The sequence below is a fragment of the Eptesicus fuscus genome, chromosome 14 (assembly GCF_027574615.1).
Source record: "Eptesicus fuscus isolate TK198812 chromosome 14, DD_ASM_mEF_20220401, whole genome shotgun sequence".
In the NCBI taxonomy this organism is placed as follows: Eukaryota; Metazoa; Chordata; class Mammalia; order Chiroptera; family Vespertilionidae; genus Eptesicus; species Eptesicus fuscus.
In genome coordinates, this window is record NC_072486.1 from 69560834 (window position 1) to 69585373 (window position 24540).

At 37.0% G+C, this 24540-nt stretch overlaps 1 protein-coding gene across 2 annotated transcripts in view; it reads right to left on the bottom strand.

Annotated features, from left to right (window-relative positions):
* Positions 1–2805: 2805 nt before the first annotated feature.
* The window catches only part of KCND2 (potassium voltage-gated channel subfamily D member 2), a 525626-nt gene continuing 503891 nt past the window's right edge, over positions 2806–24540 (bottom strand). The window contains exons 2-7 of one of the 2 annotated variants that reach the window (XM_054726521.1): positions 23457–23619; positions 12686–12786; positions 10287–10302; positions 9735–9809; positions 5315–5562; positions 2806–3302 (exon numbers count right to left, since the gene is read on the bottom strand). In XM_054726521.1, coding sequence (XP_054582496.1) covers positions 3125–3302; positions 5315–5562; positions 9735–9809; positions 10287–10302; positions 12686–12786; positions 23457–23619 — 781 coding nt within the window. In that variant the 3' untranslated portion in view covers positions 2806–3124. Of the gene's footprint in view, positions 3303–5314; positions 5563–9734; positions 9828–10286; positions 10303–12685; positions 12787–23456; positions 23620–24540 lie in introns of both variants that reach the window. The other variant, XM_008157583.3, reaches the window with a different exon arrangement.

Consider the following 24540-nt stretch of genomic DNA (forward strand, 5'->3'; position numbering starts at 1 on the left):
TATGAATATTACATATGCATACTCACAGAGACACATATAAACAAACAAATAAATCACCCTGTCTGTTTTCTTAGATAGAAAAGAGTCTTTGACTAAGAATCTATTGAATTCTGACCAAAGTTATTACCTCATAACGGCTCTTTCCTTAACTCAAGTAGTGGAGGTCAAGGAGTTTATAAGGTTCAGGCAGCAGCTTCCTCTCTGGCCCACACTGTGCAAGAAGCCAGTGGCATGTAGGGTACAGGCTAATAAACTGTGGTCACGCCCTGCAGAGAGCGCCCTATTTGATAGTATCATGTATAACACACCACTGGTTTTAACTATACTACATCTTTTTTTAATGACCAATAAAATCTTGCAACAAAATTAAATTATCATAATTAGTAGCTATGGAGTTGGAGTTGCCAAGATATTTCCAAAAAAGACCATTGAAAGCAGTGATACTCTTTTATCTTTAAATGCTGTTAACAAGACTACTTGACTTCCCATTGTTGGCAGAACTACTCTCTCCGCTGGTTTAGACTAGAGTTAACGGTAACAATTGATGGGTTCTTGGAGTACATGTTACAGAGCTCTCCTAGATACGCATTAGGAGTGTGGCACATTCTAGGTTTTGGAAAAGAAGAAAGTCTAAGAAAAAAGGGCAACAGCCAGCCATGTCATCCTGTTCAAGCATGCACATGTTTTATTTAAGTATTCTCCAAAGGTCTACTTTTCCAGCATAATGCAGATAGTAGGCTACCCTTTAAAATAAAGACATATGAGTTTCAAACCAAATTGCCAAAAACAATGACCTTGGTTACTCCATATGGCACACAGAAATAATTACATTTCACTTACAATACAGATGCACTTAACACAGTCATCAAGAGTCATTCACCACCAACACAGTATATTTTTAAATCACCTAAAACACCAAAAAGTTTCTTTTTCTTTTCCAAAAAGTCTAAACAAAGTAATAGTTTGGGATAAACGATAAGTTGAAAAGGAGGCAGAATTGTCAACTGAAATACTGATCTAACTGAACTGCATTTTAAAAATGTAATATTCAGAACATGAAAATAGAACTTCTCATTGGGAATCAAAAGACCTAGGTATTCTCGATGGTGGTTTCTTTAGTCTACTTTTAAAAAGATTTTCAACAAATGTCGTCAAAGAAGTTTCACTATATATTTGCTCTAGAAGCATAAAGTGGCATGAGGCAGGTGTTAATATAATCATTAGTATTCACACTCCAGGAAGGTTAGTAACTTTTTAAAAGACATTCTATAAATAAAGGCAATTCTTCCCGAGAGAGAGAAGAGTTTGTCTTCCTTTCGCTCAGCAAATGCTTATTAAAATCTACTGTGTGCACAGCATTGTTCTAGAAGCAATTCTAGAAATGGGAAGCAAGAATCTCTGGCTTCACTCAAAAATAGTTGGATTAATTCCTTTTTATGATAAATTATGATAAGCATTTAAAAATCTCTACAGTAGAGGGATAATTATTAATTTGTTCCATGAATGGAAGCTAAACTTCATTCCTTACACTGGTGGTTTGAAATAAACAAAACTTTTCATTTGACATAAAACATTTTTACACTGTCACGTGCAGACATGTCTGCTGATATATTTTAAAGGTGAAAAAGTATTGAGACTTTTTACTGAAATGTACATAGAGATCAACTTTGCATCATCAAACTCCTGTCCTCCTGATTGAGTGGAGAAAATGACTCCTTGCCATATACAGGAACCTTTCTGAGATAAACTTGGTTTGCCTTTCCAGTGGCATAGAAAGCGTGCTTTCATCAAAAATTGTTACACAAAGCACTTCAGTTTATCTCTACATTTCAATTCACATGAGTTATTCTCAAAATTTATTCCAGATCTAAAGCAAAATAAATAATACATCAAGTGAGATTCTGGGATCATTGATCCTATGATAATAGTCCCAGCCAGCTCTTTGTATGAAACATACAGTAATATATCCAATAATTGGGCTTTTCCATGACAGCAAAGAGGTTAGAAATAATTCATGGATGTGAACTCCTTTTTCCTAATTTTTGACGAGAGGATTGTTGATGATAATCGACCTACAAGATGATTTGTTGGGGAATACAAAAGTAGGAAAGTCTATTGAACTACAAAACGTTAGTCCAGTTGATGACAATAAATCCAAAAGAAAGGTTAGCACAGGAACAAGAAATGCACTGTCAGAGGGACACAGTGGATCAAATAATATTACTGAGAAACATGTATGACACAAGAGGTTGGCATTAAAAAGTTATCTAAAACCTGGCCACGCTAGACATGTTTCTATGAATGTGGCTCTTACAGAATTTATGAAAATCTGGAAAGTCTCACAACAAAAATCCCGATTCCTGATACAACAGGTGTATAATGAATTATTGCAGTTGTAACAGTATCTAGGTGCAAGGTAAAATGATAATACTGCACTATCCGCACGCTTTAGATTTATTATTGAGCATCCCCATGAGAAATGCTGCAGTGCCAATAGGAGTTTATTTGCACAGCCCACCATGGGACATGAACATCCAGCTTGTAGCAAGTGCACAGAAATTCCCCCTCTCTACATTTATAGTTTATCATGCCTATTCTGAAGACAACATAAGGAAACTGAGATCACTACTCCAAAGAATTCTAGCATGCATTATGATGGTTTCCTTCAGTTAATACAAATGTGTTGCGTGAATTTTTCAATATGCAATAATCTTCATCATAGCCAATGTTCATGGTTTTAACAGGAAAAATTTTTATCAAAATGTTTTCCATATTTTTTTGTTTGTTTTGCATTCAACTGGAACATTAGGTTCAAAGATTTATTTTATTTTATTATAAAAGAGTTCTGGTCATAAGAAGCATCAATAGGCGGCATTTCATTGTGCTCATTCACAAAGCCAAAGGGCCACAGACTATTCCTCGGTACAACAGGTCAAACTCTAAAGAAATGCCATTTGGTGGTTTTATTTCCATCCTCTAGTTTGGAAGCTTTGTTTTTATGTCACTACCAACCTTCTTGCTTTGCCGTTTCCAGCTGCAAAATGTTTATCTTGTCTTCTTTCTTCCACATTGGAATTCTCTCCACAGCCAGGGCTCAAATTCCCCTAGACCTGATTCCAACTGTCTACAAAGCAGACACTCTGACAATGTTTCCTCCTGAGTACTCGGGAGATTCTGGCCTGTCATCTCCTTCGGGAGTGGTTACTGGAGGTGTTGGGATGCTTATTATTGCTGTAGTCACATAAGGTTGTTCACAGTTTAGTTTAACACATTCTTCCATTTTGGCATTTAAACTGGATCGGCTGATGAGGGAAGAAAATAGATTTAAGAAGGTAAGTTGTTTACTTAAAAATGTTTTTGCCTACAATAGAGGTGTACATGATGTCAGGTTTATAAGTTACTTTTTAAATGTATAAGAATAATCACCATGATTTTAAAAAAGGAAGCACCAAAACCTTAACATACAAGGTGGGTGAAAGTAGGTCTACAGTTTTTCCCATGGAAAATAATACAATAATATATATATATATATATATATATATATATATATATGCCTAAGCAACCATTAGGACTGGTCGAACAAATGGTCAACCTGTTGCTATGATGTGCACTGAGCACCAGAGAGCAGATGCTCAATGCAGGAGCTGCCCTCTGGTAGTTAGTGCACTCCCACAGCCAACCTCCCATGGTCCCTCCCCCTGGCCCACTGACCCTGATGGCCCCATTGGGATTGGGCAAGATGTCCCCGATCGGTGGCCAGGCCGAGGGACCCCATCCGTGCACGAATTCATGCACTGGGCCTCTAGTTAATAAATAATAATGTAAATAATAATGAAACTCTGTGTTTCACATACAACTACAAACCTATGTTTACCCCACTCTATATGTTAAAGTGAACATTAGTCAGGTCCTTAATCATAAGTGAATGTGTAAAAACCAGCTAAATTTGATTCCATCAGTGTTTTTCAAACAAAATGTTATATAAAAATGCAAGAAACAGGATCAGGTAGGTTTTTGAAACACTGAATTGAGCAAAATAAAATAGTTTTCTTTAAGACTGAATCTCTGAGAGGTTTGAGATACCATTATGAAAGGGATATATCCTGTAGATAAGCCTCAATTATTTGACCACAGCATCATTTCACTATCTTGTCCCTTTGGGATATAGGATGCCCTTAAAATTTTCAACTTAGTAACATCCAAATGTTAAGAACCCCAAAAAAGTTAGCCATTACTAATACTTAAAGGCTTTCCCAAGTGGTATTCTTGCATGAGTTTAATACTCTAAGTGGGGAGTGGGAAGGGGGAAAGGAAAAAGGAGGGCATACTTGGTAACTTCAAACTATTTTGTTTTCATGGAAAACTTAATTTAAATGTTTATGGCCTAAAAATTTCTTTCTAAGCACTTCTCCATTTTCTATGTTGCAGTGGTAGAATATCTTTGAGACAGAAATCTTTCATTGCTCCAACATTTAATATTCTGGTTCCAGAGATATCTGATTGATGTAAATCAACATAACCTGAATTCAGAATCTCATTCAGGTTTTCCACAAACATTACTGGATACCAACAAAGAAATGGCACTGAATTAATGGTTGTTACTCTAAAAAGAAAAGCTACTTCATTTGAAGAACAAAGTAAAATTATTTGGGCCAAATTGATTTTTTTAATGACTTGTAAAATCAAGCAAATAAAGAGAAACAAAGGGAAAACACCAACAGAAAAATTTCACTTCAATTGTCCATAAACTTATAACCATTTTAGCATTTCACTTATCTTCCTTTGAATTGGATTGATTTTTGTGTTTATTGTGGCCAAAATACTTTTTTTGATCAAAATTGTATACTGATTCAAAAGATTTGTGTAGATATAGTTTCAGTTCTTACTGTCACAGTGACTGTTGATTTATTTACAGGTGCTGTTGAATACTTTTTAATCATATCGATGTCAGTTTCACTGGTCTCTTTCAGCAGTGTTAACTATCATTTCAAGCGATTTGTTTTTACCTATGGGGCTCCTGGGGATATAAGTGTCTGTTCAAATAGGAAACAGCTGTGGAATTGAAGAGGTAGACATACATTTGTGGTTGCCTGCCTTCCTTATCTTTTCTCTGTTCTTTTAATATCGCTACAACTACTCTATGACTCAAGGAATATTACAGTAGATCCATTTTCCTGCTTGTTACAGTCTAAGTCTGGTCTCATTCTAAACCCTAGGAACTAGGATTTAGATGCCACACATGTAGCAACACAACTGCAGCTGGAGATATGCTCTGGGGACCAGCACAGGGGTGTGTCCACACAGATAAATCTACCTGTTAGATAGCGGGTTTCTCTCCACGCATCTGATCTGAATGGTACTGAGTTCTTGCACACTGCCTCGATGGCTTCCTGATACGTTGGCACTTGGGATGCGGAAAGTTTTTTTGTGTCGTCGGGAACAGCAAGTGCCGGTGACTCCTTGTTGTGAGGACAGAGAGGGACTATGACTTGAAGGACGATGAACAGTCGAAACCTCCATGCAACTTTCTTCAAACACTTGTTCATCCACAAACTCGTGATTCTGTTCCAGAGGTGGAAGAAAATGTGAAGAAAGACAGAAACACACTTTAACTTTTAAAAAGCAAATGAATAGCTTTATTTTTGAAACTAAAACAATGTCCATGTACATGTAGACTATGCAATGGACAACTAGTACCATTTTTATAAAGATTAGAATATCAAAGCTACCTAATACTGGCATTTGTGGGAAAATAACATCTCTCTAGTTACACCTTGAGATTGACACATGAAGGCTGATGTGGTATCTATTTGTAGGCTAACTTTATCTTGAAATATCATTTATTTATTTAAACTGGAGATTATAAGCTAAAGAAAAAAACTTGAAAATGAATATAGATAACACCCACAAAAATGTGTAAATTCACATTGACTTATTTTTAAACAAATTGAAATTATAAAAAAGAGACTATTTTAATCCAAGTTAGATTGTCTGTTACATAAAAGCAAATATTTTCCACATGGAATTGAAAACATTTTTAAATTATAAAATAAGGTACCCAGGACACTTCCCATTTCTTTAGATGTTCCTATAAAATTCATAGGGGAGAGAAATATATGACTTATTAGTTAAACAAATACAATATATTTATCTGCAAAATGTGTCACTTTATGTCTGACTCAGAAGGGGTTAGAACTGAACTTTCCAGGTCTCCTTTCTTATCTTTGTGATACATCACTAGGTGTGTTCAGAATCTCTACCTGTGTTTAGGGTTCTAGCCAAGAAGCAAACAGTGATGGAAATAATTTTATATTCTCCATCTTAGAGAAACATGATGTAAAATTTGCTTTAAAGATATTTAAAGCAAAGCATTGTCTCCTAAAATGCTTATGGAAGACTTTTACCTCAGTCGTATAAAGGAAAATATTTTTGGTCTAAGCTACTAAAAAATGACTTCAATTACTATTTTTTCCTTTGTGTCCGTGGGAATAGTCTTATAATGAGAGACTTTGCACATGCAGAATTCCACTTAACTATCTCTCAGCCTAACCATTAGCAAAACAATTGAAGCAATTCACTGGCTAATAGGAAATAGATTGTTTTAGTTACTCATTTTGTCATTTCTTTGCTGAGACAAGCATTTTGAAGTAAACGAAATTTAACATTCTACAGTTGAAAGTCAAAGAAAAATATGTTTAGAGAAGATAGAGTTTTATGTTAACTATTAAATTTCTAGAAAAAATATAGTTCAATAAGGATTCAAACTCTGTTTTCTTCTCTGGCAATGCACATCTCACACACATAATGTAAGTTACAACGCACGAGGTTCCAATTTGTCTCCTCAGTGACTGGAAGTGAAGAAGTCATTCTGCCGCTGGTTTCCATGTATATTTATAGGCAGCTCAATTTAAACTATATCGATTGGTATTAAATAATTTTTGGTTTAAAAAGCCCTAACTGGTAAAACAGTAAAAAAAAATTAAAATGAAAGGAAAGGAAAAGATAGTCATAAATACATTCTCTTATTAATGTTACTATTTAAATGTCAAAGGTTTACATTAGGACCTGTCCATATTTTTATTTAAAATGCAGCCACAATCCTGTAATTTCCCTGTTTAAAGCCTCAAATTATTTTCCATTTGAGATGAAGATAAAACTTTTGCACGTGCCTCGAAAACCTAGCATGAGCTAGTCACTGCCTTTCTGTCTCCTCGTGTGCTATGCTACACTCTCTCCCTCCCACCGCCCTCAAAGTCCTCCTAGAGTAAGGTGACCAGACGTCCCGCTTTTGGCGGGACAGTCCCAATTTTTAACAATTTGTCCCGCGTCCCGCGACGTTTTAAAAAAGTCCCGATTTTTGGAAAGAATGCACGACAAGCTAGGGAACGGCGGGAGAACAGGAAGGGAATACACGGTTTTCGGCGGCCATGTGGCTATTTAGCCAGGATATGAGTTTTATATTACTTTTGTTAATTTTATAATGTTAAACTTTAATAATAACAAATAATTGTTGAGAACTGATTATCGAGAACTGCTTATCAAAGTTTGCATTGTTGATCAGTTGTTAGAATTCGACCACCATTGTTTGGACTTAATGAACAATGGCATTTTTTGGGATTGGCAACGACGAAAACATTTTGTAACTGTCTCTCAGACGATACACATCGTACTGCGTGCTAGTAAGCTAGTTAAACAAGTGATGTCATTACAAATCAGCTATTCAGATAATTTAGGTAAGTAATTCATTTATTTATTTCATAAATACATAAATTTTCTTGAATTTAGCAGACAGTACTCGTATTATTTGTATTTTATAGTGGCGGCAAAAAGTCTAGCGCTGGCCTTGAAAGTGACACTTACAACTTACGTTACTGCAAATTCATGACCTTTTAAACAACGACAGCAATCTACTAAAAAAAAAATTCACTCAAATGAGAAATATGCCAAAGAATAAAATAATACTATACATAAATTTTTATTTATTATATTTGTAAATTGTACTTATGTTGAAATTTAAAAAAATATATTACAATACTATTTTTGCGTTCTATGAAAATATTTGTTGCTCCATATAGACCAAATTTTTAATCAAGAACCCCCTTCACACACACACACACCGGTCAATGGTGTCCCGCTTTACCAATGTTAAAATCTGGTCACCTTATCCTAGAGCAAGTTCTAGCCTGCCTCGGGTCACTTCACCTTTTAGCCCCTTCACTTCTTTGCCTAACTAGCTCTCAGTCACCTGTGGGTCTGAACTCAGGTTCCTCCAGAAAGCCTTGTCTGATGCTGTACCCTCTGGCTCCATCCTCTTTGCCCCCTGCACTGTGGCCCATTGTTGCTTTGCTGCTCACTGCCCTTCCTAAGAATAGCCGTGGTTTGGCCCACACATACAGACTGATGGGTTAGAGACCACACCTGACTTACCGGCATATCTTGGCTCACTGTCTGGCACATGGTAGGCCAGTGATACATACTAGTATTTGTTGAATGACTATATAGGTAAATGAAAGTAAATGAATAAATGTATGGGCAATATATTGGAATTGAGAACACAAATATGCATCTCTGATGAGTGAGAAGACTTGATCCAAATATGGTGAAAGTTTCATTCTGCTCTGTGGTCACACACTGTGACGTCTTTTGACAAGCCAGCTAGGGAAAGGATGACTTTGCTAAAGATGAGGTCCAACTGGGAGCCTATAAATGGACAAATGCACATTCAATCCTCAGCCAAAGAGTCCCCACACTGATTAAACACCATTTTTTTCTTATGAGAACAAATAATTTTACTATCTGTGTTCATTATACCTGTGAATTACAGAGATGCTTACTAGTATATTGCCCTGGCCGGTTTTGCTTAGTGGATAGAGCCTCAGCCTGCGGACTGAAGGGTTCCAAGTTTGATTCCAGTGAAGGGCACATGCCCGGGTTGAAGGCTAGATCCACAGTAGGGGGCATAGGCAGCTGATCAATGGTTCTCTCTCATCATTGATGTTTCTATCTCTCTCTCCCTCTCCCTTCTTTTCTGCAATCAATAAAAATATATTTAAAAAAAGAAGAAATGCTTATATTTAGTCATTCTCTATTTTGTATTATTGCTATTAATATTCCCTTCATCCAGATGTCAGGAACACTTGAACTTCATTATATTTCCTATTTAATTAGCATTTTCAAAATCAGGGTAAATTACATTTTAAAAAAATATATTTTTATTGATTTCAGAGAAAGGAAGGGAGAGGGATAAAGAGGTAGAAACATTGATGAGAGAGAAACATCATCGATTGGCTGTCTCCTGCATGCCCCCTACCAGGGATCGAACTCAAAACCTGGCCATGTATCCTGACCAGGAATCGAACTGGTGACCTCGTGGTGCATGGGACAATGCTCAACCACTGAGCAACCCCAGCTGGACAGGGTAAATTATATTTTATAGGACTTGCAATTGGCTATTGGAAAACAACTTTCCATCCGCATTAAACTAGTATTTTAGACTAGAGTGAGGATAGCCACTAAGTTTAACAACATTTTAATAAGTCTATCAAACACTTTCCAAATGGAAATGTCACAACAGTCTTTCAAAGTAATTTCGTGTTTTGTTTTCTTTCGTTTTTGTCCTTTATTCTATTTTCTAGTGATGCGGGCAGGGAAATCCTTCCTAGGAGGACCGAGTATTCACAAAGCAAATGGGAGTACTGTGAGGACCAGGGCGGGCAGTGATGCCGGTTCCTTACCGTGGTCTTTTCCAAGCAGTGAAGCAGGTGGTGGTGCTGGCTTTCAAAGCTGGAGCCGGATTTGCTGACAAAGGCCTGCTCATCCTCAGAGGACTGTGAACACAGAGAAGACAGAGTCTTTTCTATCTTATTTGCAAACAATGAGAACCGCAACTGCATAATCTTGAGATTAAATGTCAGCATTTTATTATTATTTATTTTAGATAGAAAGGCACAGCCTGGCAGTTGCTTTTAAGTCTGAGAATCATTATTTACATTTTTTTTTTCAAATTAGCAGTCTGGTTTTTCATACTTGCCTCCCTGAACAGAAAATTTAAATATCTTCTATTCTTTCAACTACCACTTAACTTTGAAAACCTGAGAGCCATTATTTTTGGGTAATAAAATTTAATCTAATACTTAGATAATCCTGGCAATGGCATTATGCTCACCTAAATAAAAGCTATTTTGTAAGTAACGATTATTGGAATCCTAAATATGAGAAGAAAGTTTTAAGTTTTGAGCTGAAAGTGGTTTCTCAAATTGTATTTCATACTGTGTGATATTTATAACACTATATGGTGTTCCTCTCCATTAAAAAAATAAAAGGAGACATCATGCCATCCCCTACTCCCACTCATATGAACTTTAAGGAACATAAGTAATTTTTAAATAAAAAAATAATTAGGTATTTGAGTCATTGAGCATTTTTTACCATTCCCATGTAAAAGGGGTTCTAAACCCAACTCCGAAGTGGTGGGGGTTATCCCCAACACCATCAAGCAGTGAAGTGGTCTGTACACTAGTGGTGTCCTACAATTCAGCTCAATTTGGACACTGTCTACCTGGAAACAGCATCATATTACACAGGTTGAGAGCTCAGTCTTGCAAGACTGTCCTTCACGCTCCTCTCCCCACCTTAGATTCCAATTGCAAACTGACCATCTGGCTATAGGTTAGAGGTTCCAGTGACCTCTCCTTGAACTTTAGATGCCAATTGCAAGTGGGACAGTTTACCTGTGCTTCTGACCAACTGACTATAAATCAGAGATTCCCACAATCTGTTCCTTGAGTTTGATTAGTTTGCTAGAGCGGCTCACAAAACTCAAAGAAACATTTTACTTACTAGATTAATGGTTTATTATAAAAGCATATAATGTGACTCAGGGACAGCCAAGTGGAAGAGATGCATAAGGCAAGGTATGTGAAAAGGGCGAGGGCATCTGGGCTCTCTGAGTGTGCCACTCTCTCAGATTGCGAGCATAAATAGCTAGATATTAATAAAGGAAGGGAGCAAAGGGAATCAGACATTAAGAAGCCTAATCAACTAGGAAGCTGAATCAGACATCATGCCTAATAAACCAGGTAGCTGAATTGGACAATAAGCCTAATGAAGTCTGGAAGTGACAGCTTCAGGCACGCAGGGGATCACGGCATTACCCCACCAAAGGGATTACCACCTCTCCCTTTCCTGTGTTGGGTGGAAGGACTAGCTTTCCTCAGGGTACAACCAGCCCACTTGTCCAGACTAAGGGGTGGGGGAAGTAATTGAACAACAAAGGGGAAATTCCTCTGCTGGGCACATGCTCAGTAGAAACCAAGATGGTGCAGGGGGAGGTCATTCCACTATGAGGCATGCACAGTAAAAACTAAGATGGTGGCCATAAGGGGCAGAACCTCGCCTGGGAAAATAATCCAATTGGATGAGGGACACAGAACCCCAGAAGATTTAAGAAATGGATTGGTTAGGAGGAGGACCCAGCACAAGCTGGCAAAGAATTGGGAAATTGATTGGTTATTTTGAAAGAGTGCTTGGTCCTTCCCAAGCCTGAGATAATATAATCCAAGCTTTAAAAAGTCAAGCTTTCTCTCAACTCTTGCCTCGTAACACACATTTGTGGGTTCATGTGCTCACATTTTCTCTCTTCATAGCAGCCATGTGGGCTAGCAGCTGCCTGAGGCCCATCAGCCAGGTGAGCTCCAAGTGAGGGCTCCAAGCTGGGGCTCCAACTGCAAGCCCAGATACAGTACTGCAGCACCAGCTGCAGCACAGCAGGGAATAGAGGCTACTAGCTGGACAGGGACAAAAGCTAAGCTGGAGTAAGCTCTGACATGGACTGAACCATTGGTGCAGACTTTTTGGATGGTGGCCTTTCTTCTGGGCTTGATGAAAACAAGGCTGGACTTTTTCCACAGTGGGATGAACAAAAAGAAGACACCGGGAACCTTGGGCAGCCTTCTATTTCTATTCCAATAAATCTTACCACTACATCTTAGCCTCCCATACGTGGGTCCTCGAAAATGCCTCTCTTGCAACTCCGTGAAAGGACCCCATTTCCACTGGCAACGAAATCTCCACCTGTTACCTAACCAGAAAGCTCTCCAAACTCCCTTCCTTTGAGTTTTTATGGAGACTTCATTACTTAGATACGACTGAGTAAATAAATCATTGGCCTTTGGTAATTGAACTCAATCTCCAACCCTTCTCCATTCCCAGGAGGTTGGGGGGTGGGTCTGAAAGTTCTAACCCTCCAATCACTTGGTTCCCCTGGCACCCAACCACCAACCTTAGGTGAGGTCCTGAAGCCACCTCATTATCATAACAAAAGACATCTTTTTAACTTTCCTCTCTTAGGAAATTCCAGAAATGTAGGAGCTCAGTGCCAGAAGCAGGAAGAAGAACAAATATATATTTCTTATTAGAAATCATAACATCGTACATGGTTACGTCAGAGTGTGTAAAAATCTTGCCCAATCACAAATGAGAATCATGATTCACTGGCAATATTTCATAGCCCAGTTTCTAATCTGCTACCATCAATAAGACTGTAAGGAGAGGTTATTAAAAAATGGCACTTTTGTTGTTTCGGTAGCCATTTTCATAATTACCCACAACAAAATTATTTGCTTAAGTAGAAATAAATCAATATTACATCAACAAATTGAGCATTAAAAAAAGTGAGTTGCTTGACGGTACCTGCAGTTGATTACTGAGCAAACCATTCCGTTTACTTTGCATGTAAGCATTTGCACTTCCGCTTTTGGCTGCCCGTATCCTGGCGAGTCTGGCTTTCTATAGGAGAAGGAAAATGAATGTCCTGTTAATACTCAACAAATTGTTTTCTTAAAACAGTGCATATACTCTTGTATAATTCCAATGTCAGCATACATATGTTTAAAAACATGCCAGCTTTTTGTAATTACTGACAATTAAATTTTCATCAGATTGAGGCAGGTTAAGAAACTAGGAACATTCCCTGGAAAGTGGAGTGAGGAAACTGAGACAAATGGCTGAACAAACACACAAATGGCTGAACAAACTGCCAGAATGGCTCAGTAATAAATCATAAGACCCTATCTCCCTAATGAAAGATGCCTAAGAGCAGATGGTTTAAATCACTACAGTCAGGGAAGTAGATAACAAAACCAATTAGAGCCAGACTAATCCAAGATAAAGGCAAAACTAACTAGAAAATGACCCCAGACTCCATTATACACTCATTTTAATACATCAGCATATTAAACAACACACCCGGAAATCCAATGAGTATTCTGTTGAGATCCTCCCCTGGGACCTCCTCTAAAATTCTGGCCTATAGAAAATAGATAAAACACTCAGGACAAAGGATGCCAGCACATGCTTCTTTGAGTGCATCCATGCCCCCTTTCCTCAAGCGTGTATTTGTTTCTTCTACCCTAAGCTCTAAGGGTACCAACAAGACCTGCACCCAGGGGAGCAATGGGCAGTGGCAGCTCATCCTGGTCTTATCCCCAATCCTATCTCCAGGGGTCCTTCCTTTGCCTCACTGTCCCAAATGTTAATAAATTTACTGTCACTTTCACCTGGACTTGTGTCTTGAAATTTTTCTCAAATGAGTCAGAGCCTGTAGGTTGCTTGATCTGTGAAAGGTCTTTGACCTGTGAAAGGTCCAGGGCCAGCACCCAGGGCGGAAGCCATCTGGTTACAATATGAGTGCTTTATTTTAGTTAACATATCGGCAAGATCAATTAACTACTTTGGAACTGGGTTATGCATTTTAAAGATTGTAATTAAGTCTTTACAGTAAGATCAAGTTATTTCATTATTGTTTCTGTCAATAGTGTTAAGAGAAAAAAAATAGCTAGCTATATTACTTATATTTTCACTTTTATCCCAATCTGAGTAACTTAATGAAATAAAGACCCAGCAAACCAGCTGCCAACTCTTTTTTATTTAAATTAATGTCCTTTTAAAAATTAGTAATTAAGTTTCAGAAACCAATTGCCTTTTTTCCTTTCTTCCTCCCTCTATCCCTTGAAAACAAAACAAAACAAAATTTAGTTAACATCTGTGCCTTCAAATAGAAACTTTTGTGGGTTTTTTTTGCAATTAGTTTGCTAAATTGTCCAGTGTAGAACCCATGCTGAATAATAGGGGCTTCTAAGAAAAATCCCTAAATTTTTGCACTAAATTTTTTGTGTCACAGGTCCACACAAAAACATGCTCACCTAATTTCTATTTCACCTTTAAATTTGTTGAAATAAACATAGTGCTCCTTGCTGGAGAGACTAACATTATTATTTTTAATTTTAAAAGCATTTATGTATAGAGAATGTTCTTCAATTTAGAGGGTTTTGGGTGGTCAGTTGAATTGCTCACATTGACAGAGAGATCACCAAAGTGATATTTTTGAGCAAACTGACTGTGTAGCCAGATTTCCAATATTTCATTCTCCTTTAGAACTGCTGTTGTGTATCTGCTCCAACTGTCATGGAATGAGTCTGATTTTGACTTCCTGGAGAGCAATCTTCTGGTGACCACTCTACTTATATGACATGTATCTAGCACGGGTGTGTAAGGAAGCAACTGGGATATCTTGGCTAAAAAATTTTTTGTAAAATTATCCTATAAAGACTCCCTTTTTCTCCTTTCTACACAACCCCCCCCCTCCCATATCACCTTTGGTTTCTAGCCCTGAAATATTCTTTTTAATAACAATTAAAAATGATCTAGATTTTAAAAATGGAAAATTAATATATATATATGTGATAAAACTTTAATACTACAAACATGCAGGAAAAAAGTCAGTCTCTCTGGACCCTGGAGCTACCTTACTCCTATGCTTCAGAGTCAATCACTCACAATATTATTTCTAGAGCATCTTGCCAGAGGTTTTCTAGGTATATGAAAGCAAATATAAGTACATGCACGTGTGTATACATGTATATTTTACTCAGTTGGGAGAATACATTTCACACTTTTACACTCAGCTCTTTTCATTTAATACAGCTTGGAATTCCTTCCATATCTACATGTGTAGATCCACCCCATTTGCTTATGGATGTATAATATACTACTGTATGAATGAAGCATCCTTTATTTGAGCTTATCTGCAAGACAAATTTCTAGAAGCAGAAGTATTCCTGGACTAAAGTGTGTGTGTGTGTGTGTGTGTGTGTGTGTGTGTGTTTTACTAAATTTTTTCCAAAGTTGTAGTACCAAGATGGCCCTTCACCACAGCATTTAAAAGTAACACTGAAATGTCTGAAGCTCTCAAAATAGCATTAAGATAACATCTAGCTTCAACTTGACTCCCTTTCTCTTCCTCCATGAATTTCTTCTTGTGTGCCAATTCCAGGTTAAAATAAAACTTTGGAGAAAGATCACATTTATAAGTGATGGGAAAAACAGACAAATTTTTCTCTTTGCTGATGGTATAATATTTACATCACTTAAAATACTGAGACAATACTACACAATGAAGTTGGAAGTTAGAAATGTTTAATTTCAAGGCCATGCTGCTCAGCCAGGACTTCAGGCCAAACTCAACAAAACAATGGCAAGTGTCAAGCACACCTGGAAATGACTTACTAGTAGAATTGATGGTAGAAATTCAGAAATAAGTAAGTTAAATACACATTTCACTTTCAGAAAAGGGTTATTGTTGGAATTTCAGTCCCTAAGTCTCATTGGTCCCCTGGAACAGTCAATGCCTTTTTTTGTTTCTCTTCCTCGCTCTTCCCCTTCCTTCCTCCCTCCCTCCCTCCCTCCCCCTTTCCATCATCCCTTCCCTCCCTTCCTATGAGAATAAACACGTCATCTTTTTTTGTCAAAGAACAGTTTAGATAGCCGCCATTTTGGACTGTGTGACTTGGCAGCTGCCAGATTGGCCACATGGCTTGCAGCTCCCCTGGGGGCTGCCACCTTGAAACAGCAAAGGCCAACCCCTCCCTTTGAATTAGCCAATCGTGAAAGACTGTGTGCCTGAGCTCCAATCAAGAGCAAAGCACAGATCACATGCATAAGGGATTATAAATCTGAGCAGACCACCTGCTCTGTGTGCGTGCACTTCCAGACCATGTGTGCTCACCCTTCTATGTAGAAGTAAAGATGTTTGCCTTGCTGCCTGGCTCCGGAGTATGTTTTGTGTTCTACCAGGACCCCTGACTTGTGGGGCTCACCTTATTTCTAACACTTCCTTCCTGCCTTCATTTCTTCCTTTCTTTGTTTCTTCCTTTCTTTGTTCCTTCCTTTCTTCATTGCTTCCTTCTCCTCTCTCCCTCTCTCTTTCTGCAACTACTGATGGTAACTAATTTCATATCATAGTTACTCTATCATAGTTACTAGTCTTGCCTATGCCATTCCATCTGCATTTAGCAGCAGTATTAGGGCACAGTATATCTTTCATAAAGGAGACATAGAAATTAACCAAAAATAGTGTCCAGCAAAGAAAAACGAAACATCTTTCTCATGGAAAGCATGCACATGGTGGCAACCACTACCATAGAAGTAGCTCTAAAGCTTAGGAAAAAAGAAGCAGTTATGTTAGAGACAGAATAACCATTTTGCTAATCATGTGCTGTGTTAGAAAAAACACACACTTCTCATCTCAATTTCAATGACGAATTATCTTTCATTTTGGGTTAATTGGCTTAATTGTTCTTGTAGAGCACCGCACCAAATGTCTCTTGAATGCTAGCCCCTTGATGACCTGTGATTATATCTTTGTTTCCAGTAGGTAATTGAGAGAAATTCCTTTACAAAGATATTTTAGAAAATCACTTTACTTCTGTTCCACTCATTATGACAATCTTGGCAACTCTGGCTGAGTAATTGGGAGGTTAAAAGAGCGCCGTTCACTAGTAAGAGGAAATGTACTCCTCCCAGCCTGCTACCCCCAGCCCTGTAGGAAATACAACTTCTTTGCATGGTCAAGTACTAGCAACTATTATGGAAGTTAGAGCAAGATTTCAGTAAATATTAAGCCTATATGAAAAATAGGAGGCTTCCAAATTTTAATTAAAAATAAGGCTCATACTGTCAGTATAAAAAATAGCTTTGCAGTTATTTTCAAATTCCTAATCTGCCTTGAGAAATATTGATGGTGCTGGAAAAAAATTGTTTGTCTCATAAGCACATTTTTCCTATGCATCCCAATTTTTCATAACTTTATTTTTTCTTAATTCCTTAAATTTGGGGGTTTCTCAAAGTTAATTCCATAAAACTAGTATATGTTATAGGTAAAAGTGATGGTTTTAAAAGCAAAATGGTTCTGTGGTCAAGAAAGTGTTGGAGCCCTAGCCGGTTTGGCTCAATGGATAAAGTGTCGGTCTGCAGACTGAAGGGTCCTAGGTTTGATTCCAGTTAAGGTTTCAGGCTTGATCCTCAGAAAGGGGTGTGCAGGAGGCAGCCAATCAATAATTCTCTGTCATCATTGATGTTTCTGTCTCTCTCTTTCTCCCCCTTCCTCTCTGAAATAAATTAACATGTGTGTATAAAGAAAGTTTGGGAAATGCTGAGAGGTTAAGTAGGTTTCTTTGAAGTTGGATTTCTCACAAAAGATCACATTGTGAAGTAGAGAGGGGAATACAGTATGAAATTTTTCTCCAACTAATTTGACATGGAATCCTTCATTGTGGAGCATTCAGAGGCTACTGTGCAAGGGTTTTTGGCAAGTTGGTTGTTTTTCAATTGCACCAAATGACATTATGTAAACTTCACCATGCATTTTCTGGAACAGTGGCTGGAATGCCAGTCAGAGAAAGATGTACAAGCCCCAGACCCTTGAGACAGTGACTTTCTTAAATGGGTTCTATCTTCTAAATGAGGTATGATGTACATTGAGAGACATTATATTAGATCCTCTTCTTACCAAATCACAGTGTTTTCAATACTTTTGAAATGCAAAGGTATCCTAGGCAGACTTGTGAGATAGAGAAGGCTTTATCCCTTGTAATCTGAGGCACTTCCTTACTTCTCAAATAGAGACCGCATACTTCCTGTGCCTTTTATCTGGGAAATTTTACTTATACTTGTAGCTTTCATTTAAGGTTTAGTGAAATGCCTCATATGCAGATAACATATTAAGGTTTAGTAACATGCCTTATGTGGAGATAGCATATTAAGCTTTATGAGCTTTTAAAAATTTAATTTAAGGAGTTTACTGAAATCTTCCCATTTGATAAGGAAAATCACTCCCCTAGAAATGAGACAAGTTAGTGCCAAATAATAATAAAAGAAAGAGGAAGTAAGTCAGTGGGAGAAAGTGCAGGTTCCCAGCTCTAAAGCTTGTTAATCTTGGAGATGGCAAGGCTGGGCTGGGATTTAGGTCATAGAAGGGACACTGGAAGGCTCAGAGGAAAGGTCAGTGGAATGGGAGAGCAACAAAAAGACTGAATGTAGAAAGAGGGTAGAACCGAAACAGGATGTAGGCAGTTATCAGAGACAAATTGTGCTTCCCAATATGATTTTTAATTGGTCCTAGTAATGTCCACCCTACTGTAGGAATGGAGGACGTGTCAAGGCGAACAAGACCTCACTGTTCATTCTTTCAGTCATTACACAAATATTAAGTACCTGTTTTATGTTGGGCAGTGCACTCAGTACAATGGAGAAGAGGGAGAATAGAGTGTAATACATGATAATAGAGTGTGCATGATATTGTAGGAGAAGAGAAGAAGCAACTAATGATGTCCATACCATTCAGAAAAATCTTCATAGAATGGGTGATAGTTGAAGTAAGTCTTGAACCCTGAGTATGAGTTTACCAGGTGGCCACATTAAGTAGTGGTGGGATGGAATGGAGAATTAAGAAAAGAGGTAAGTAACTCAATAAGAATTAAATGTAGAGTGGATATTGAGAAGTATGTAATCTATAGATTCTTACATGTGTTGGTAATAGATTATTAAACTGCACAAAACACAACACAAGAAAAATAATAAAATTAGGTTATCTGCAGGGATTTGAAGTAGGGACTAAGGATATTTATTAATAGTGGAAAATTTAAAAGAGATCATTTTCATATTCCAGCAAAGAGTTATTTCTTGCCTTTTAAATATTCTAGAAAATTTTATATATGTGTGTATGTGTGTGTGTATGTGTGTGTGTGTGTGTGTGTGTGTATTTTTTTTAATTTGGACATTGCTGAATGTATAGGCAATGGGTCTCAAAGTGTGGTCCCCAGATCAGTAGTATCAGTATCACCTGGGAACTTGTTGTAAATGCAAATTTTCAGGCTATACTCCAAAACTACTAAATCAGATGCTTTGGGGGTAGAGTCCAGCAATTTGAATTTTAACAAACTCTTTCTATAATTCCAATGAATCTAAAGTTTGAGAACCACCATAGTAGAATGTGATAAATGGCATACTGAATATTGATAGCATATTTTTTTGTGTGTGAAAGTCAACATCTTCATGTAAAAAGTAAAAATAATACACTTACTGTACTTTCCAGCGTATAAGACGACTGGGCGTATAAGATTTTCCTGGGTTAAAAAGTTGCTTTATGCACCAGAAAATAAGGTATATTGGACTATATTGATGGGATTAGATATAATGGATTAGATATATTGGACTACCATATTTTCTGGTGTATGAGACGACTTTTTAACCCAGTAAAATCTTATACGCCCAGTCGTCTTATATGCCCGAAAATACGTTACATTGCACATTGACTGTACATCAACTGGCTCATTGATTCCAAGCTTCTCACTGTATTTGGAATTATCTATAGGAAAATCCCTAAAGATTCATAGTTCTAATAATGTCAGAATATTCTTGTTTCATATATTAATCAACTAGAGGCCCGATGCATGAAGATTTGTGCAAGAATGGGCCTTCCTTCCCATGGCTGCCGGCACCACCTTTACTCCAGCCGGAGCCACCTTTTCGCTCTGGCCCAGAGCTGCCTTTCTACCTTCCCACACTGCCCAGAGGCCCGGAGTGGCTGGGGCAGTGCGGAACGCCTGCGTCCTACCCCGCCCCCATCCGCTAGGCGCCTGTGTATGCAAATTAACCCACCATCTTTCTTGGGTTAATTTTCATACTCACTCCTGATTGGCTGGTGGGTGTTGCAAAGGTACAGCCAATTTGCATTTTTATATTTTATTAGTGTAGATAGGTGTGTGAATATGAGCAAGTCATCTATAAAGTAGAAATAATAACACTTCCTTTGCAAATTAATTGTGAAGTTATAAATAACATGTATAAAGAACCTGGGACATACTAGAAACTCTAGAGAGGATTGTTGTTGTTGCTATTATCATTATTAAATTATAATTATTATTACTATTATGCATGACAATTACTCACCAGTTAGCCTTGTAAGTATGCAGATGATTAAATGATGTGATTTGAATTTTAAAACAGGATAAGCTCTTTGCTTCAAAATATCAACCCTACCACCTGTCATTGTATCAACTTCACTTCACTTTGGCTATTATGTTCTATTCAATAAATTTTTATTGAATAATGGAGTGAATAAATAAATATATTAAAGTATAATTAACAATGAGGGTAGGGGAGAGATGTTACAGTTGATACCTGTATTCACTCACATGTTAGTGTTTTGTTAAGAATTTATCAAGGGCTGATAGAAATGGAGTAAATGATGCATTCCCTTTAAAGAGTGGGAACAGGTAGTGAAAGCAAAAAGAGTACTTGCTAGTGGGAAGAACCTAGAAGAGAGAAAGTATTCCTGAGTGATGATGGGGATGTTCTCAAATGCATATTGTGTATATTTCATGGTTTTTTTTTTTCTTGAGCTCAGAGTTGGCAATGGAACCAAACATCACAAAACCTGGTCTAAAAAAATCATTTTATAATATTACTTATTATTCCACTTGACTGATTTTTTATTGAATGGACTGGACTCCTTGCTTGGCTGAATTAGATGGTTATTTTTGCATACCTTTGGTATTTGTTAAATCACCTAGTTCCAGATGAATCTAAACTATCTTAGCCTTGTGAATATTTATTCTGTTTGTTTTTTCCTGGGGAAGAAAACAGGACGTATCCCTTGGCAACTTATTTAGTTCCATATCCACTGCTCTTTCTTAGAGAACTATGTTTAGTTTACTGATTACAGACTATTTACACCAGGTTATTATATTTGGCTTCTGCTAGCCAATTTTTCTAGTACTCATGATATGCAAAATTCATTGCTTTATGGCAGACACAGGATATAGAAGATATTTTAAAGATACTGAAAAACATTCATAAAACATGTTTTTCAATTTGATGTACTTATTTACATCACATTTAAACATTTTTGCATTTTAAATTTCTGTAGGCAAAAAGGCTTCTAAAATATTATAAGATTTTCTTTATTGACTTGCTTGTTACAGATGTCCAAGTTGAAAAAAGTACATGTATTTTGAGATTGGTTTATTTGATAATCAGATTTGTAGTTCCTACAGTTTTCATATAGGTAGTTTTTTTATGACAATGAAAAAATATTCATAGTTATTATATTAAAGAAGGAATTTCCAGAATGGAGATTGATGGGTACTGGGGAGCTAAGATTTTTGCAAGATTTCTGTTATTGTAAACACTATCCCTGTGTGCCCAGTAGAAAGTTTTTTAAAGTGTGGCCAGAGCCCCAGCTGAGGTGCATAGTTCCTGGTGGAAATTCCTCCAACTCCTGTAGCCAAAGTTGTGCCCTGTGTGAGACTCTAATTGTCCAGTGGGTGCTTTTTTTTTAAAAAAAACCCTCCCTGTTTACTGGATTATCAGATCTACATATTCATGATAACTGAACTACTTTTATTATTACTCTCTACAATAATTAGTTAAAGGTTAGATACTTGTGAAAAAGGGAGGGGGATTCTGTAAAGCAAGACACTATCAAGCTTAAAGAGTGATTCCGTTGGAGAGGAAGAGGATCTCTGACAATGGACATGAACAAGTTCTCTGAACAACATGCTATGTTGACTGTACTGATTAACTTGAACTTTCCAAAGTGTTACTTTATGAAATTTTATACTTACCAAAGAGACTGACATTGCTCAAAAGCATTGTTTATAGATTTATAAAGATTTATATGCAAATGTTTATAAATATATATAAGCTTTTCAATTTAAACATTTGCTAATGATTTACTATGTCTGCTCGTTTAAAATCCTAATCTGGAATTACCTACACATCCAATTATGAACTGGTACACAAAAATCTCTCATGATATTTTGTGGTTATACCACAGTACCCAGGTTGGTCATGGTTATACATGTTTTTTTGGTTATTAAAAAAGTTAAGAATACTGAAAATCTAGCACTATAGTCCTGAGAAAATTACAAAGAAAATTTCCAAAATTATTTTTAAACAATAAGGGCCCTGGCTCTGAAGGTGACTATTTTGACAAAGAATGGGTAAAGGAAGTGTACTAACATTTAGTCAGTTCTTCTGAGAGGCAATCTACCATTGTGTATAATGAATGTGGGAGCCGGATTGACTTGGATTGAATTGAATGACAGTTCTCCAATTTATTAAGTATGTGACCTTAGAATTTCTCAATTTATTCCACAAACTATTTTCGAAACTAATGCTTATACTTGTAATATTTTAAGAATTATCTTTTGAAAAACATTAAACCAATATCTGGCACATAGTAAATCATTAGCAAATGTTTAAATTGAAAAGCTTATATATATTTATAAACATTTGCATATAAATCTTTATAAATCTATAAACAATACCTACTTCAGTATTAGCGTGAGGTAGGCATTGTTTCCCTCATTTTGTAGATGAGCATGCACCCTGCTTACTCTTAGAGGGATTAATTAACTGGTGTGAAGTCTAGAGAAACAGTAAATGGTTGGGCCAGGAATAGAACTTAGCTACAAGTGATCAGATTTCTCCTTCCTCCTGTGTCAAATTTGTAAAATAACCAAGACACATTTTGGTGCCCTTTAATAGCCCTTGTCTACGGGCACCAGCTTAAACCTGATGGACAGAGACTGGATGAATCAGATCTAGAAATCTGATTCTAATAAAATTTGCCAAGTATCTATCTTTGATTTTGCTACTGTCATTAGTATTGGCCGCTACATATTTCTTTCTTTCTGCCTCTAGTTGCATAGTGGGATTGAATTTCCCTGTCCACTTTGAAGTTACACATGGCTATGTGAATTGCTTTGGCTAATGCAATAGAGATGGAAGTGACTTGGCTCACTTCCAGTAGGAGGCTTTAGGAGTCAGTGTGTGATTCAGAAATTACTTCTGCATAAATGATTGCAGAAGTACACTGTCAAGATGGAGTTTCCATCACTGGACCGGTAATTGACTTGTAGCATGATTGAGAAATATTGCTTGTTGTGTTAAGCCACTGAGATATTAAGGTCCTTTTGCTGTAGTATAACCAGCTTGTGCTGACTGATGCAACTATCGACCGAATCTGGAACACTTAGTAGCCAGTAAAGGTTTTTAAAGCTCACTAGGAGAAGCGGGAGATGCTAAATCATTATTACACAGGGCTGAATACACACCTTTTGTGCCCTCCTTTTGTCTGCTCGTTGATTTTGGTGGTAGATCCGACTGAAGTTGGATACAATCACTGGAACAGGCAGAGCAATGACCAAGACCCCACTCAACGAGCAAATGGATCCAAAAATCTTCCCTGCTATGGTTTTTGGTACCATGTCACCATACCTGGGTTAGAGAGGAAAAAAATATATAGTTTTAAGTCACAGAAAGTTATTTCCACCTGCTAAAAATATCTTTTTGCTTTAAGCCAAATGATTTTTTGGAGCAATCTATCTCTAATTCATGACTACAATATACATGGTTTAAGACTTTAGTAAGCCAGAAATTAAAAACATGTGAATATAAAAAAGTATCTTTGAACATTGCAGAAATTAATTCTAACATTTAGAGATCTCTTTGCTTGGAAAATATTTTAAGCCAGATGATTTAATGATAGCTCTTCAATTTGTTCTTCCTATAATATGGCATAGTTCTTTACATTTATTTAATCATAAATATTTATATGCTAAATTTTAGAGGCTAGATAACACACTTTTTCACTTAATTTTGTTCAACATTGGATTGGTTATAAAATTTAAATAGAAAAAGTGGTACAGCCCATTCCTTTCATCAGGTATAAACACTTAAGAATAAACTTTTCAAGGTCCCATTAACCTTCAACTTGTGAAACCCAATGACCATTTCTACATGGTAATCTTACTCAGTCTCTCATTTGTGTTTGTTTAGTTGAATTCTCTCTCCTTGAAACACGTTTTGTTGGCTTCAGTATCAGAAAATTCCCTTCGTGGTGCTTTTACCTCATTGGCTGTTTCTCTATCTTCTCTCTGACTCCTTTCCCCTTAACTGATTTCTAAATCTCAAGCTAATTTACTAGTAGGTCTCAAACTTGAGTCCTTTTATCTTCTCCATATAACCCCCCCCCCCTTTTTTTGTGATTTTATCCAATCTCCTGGCTTAAAACTACTATCTACGTGCTGTTGATATTCTAATTTACATGGACAGTCCTGATGTTTATCTTAAAAATCAGGCTCATATTTTCAGTGGTCTGGTCTGAAAATCCCTGCCTCTGGATGTTTAAGAATCAAT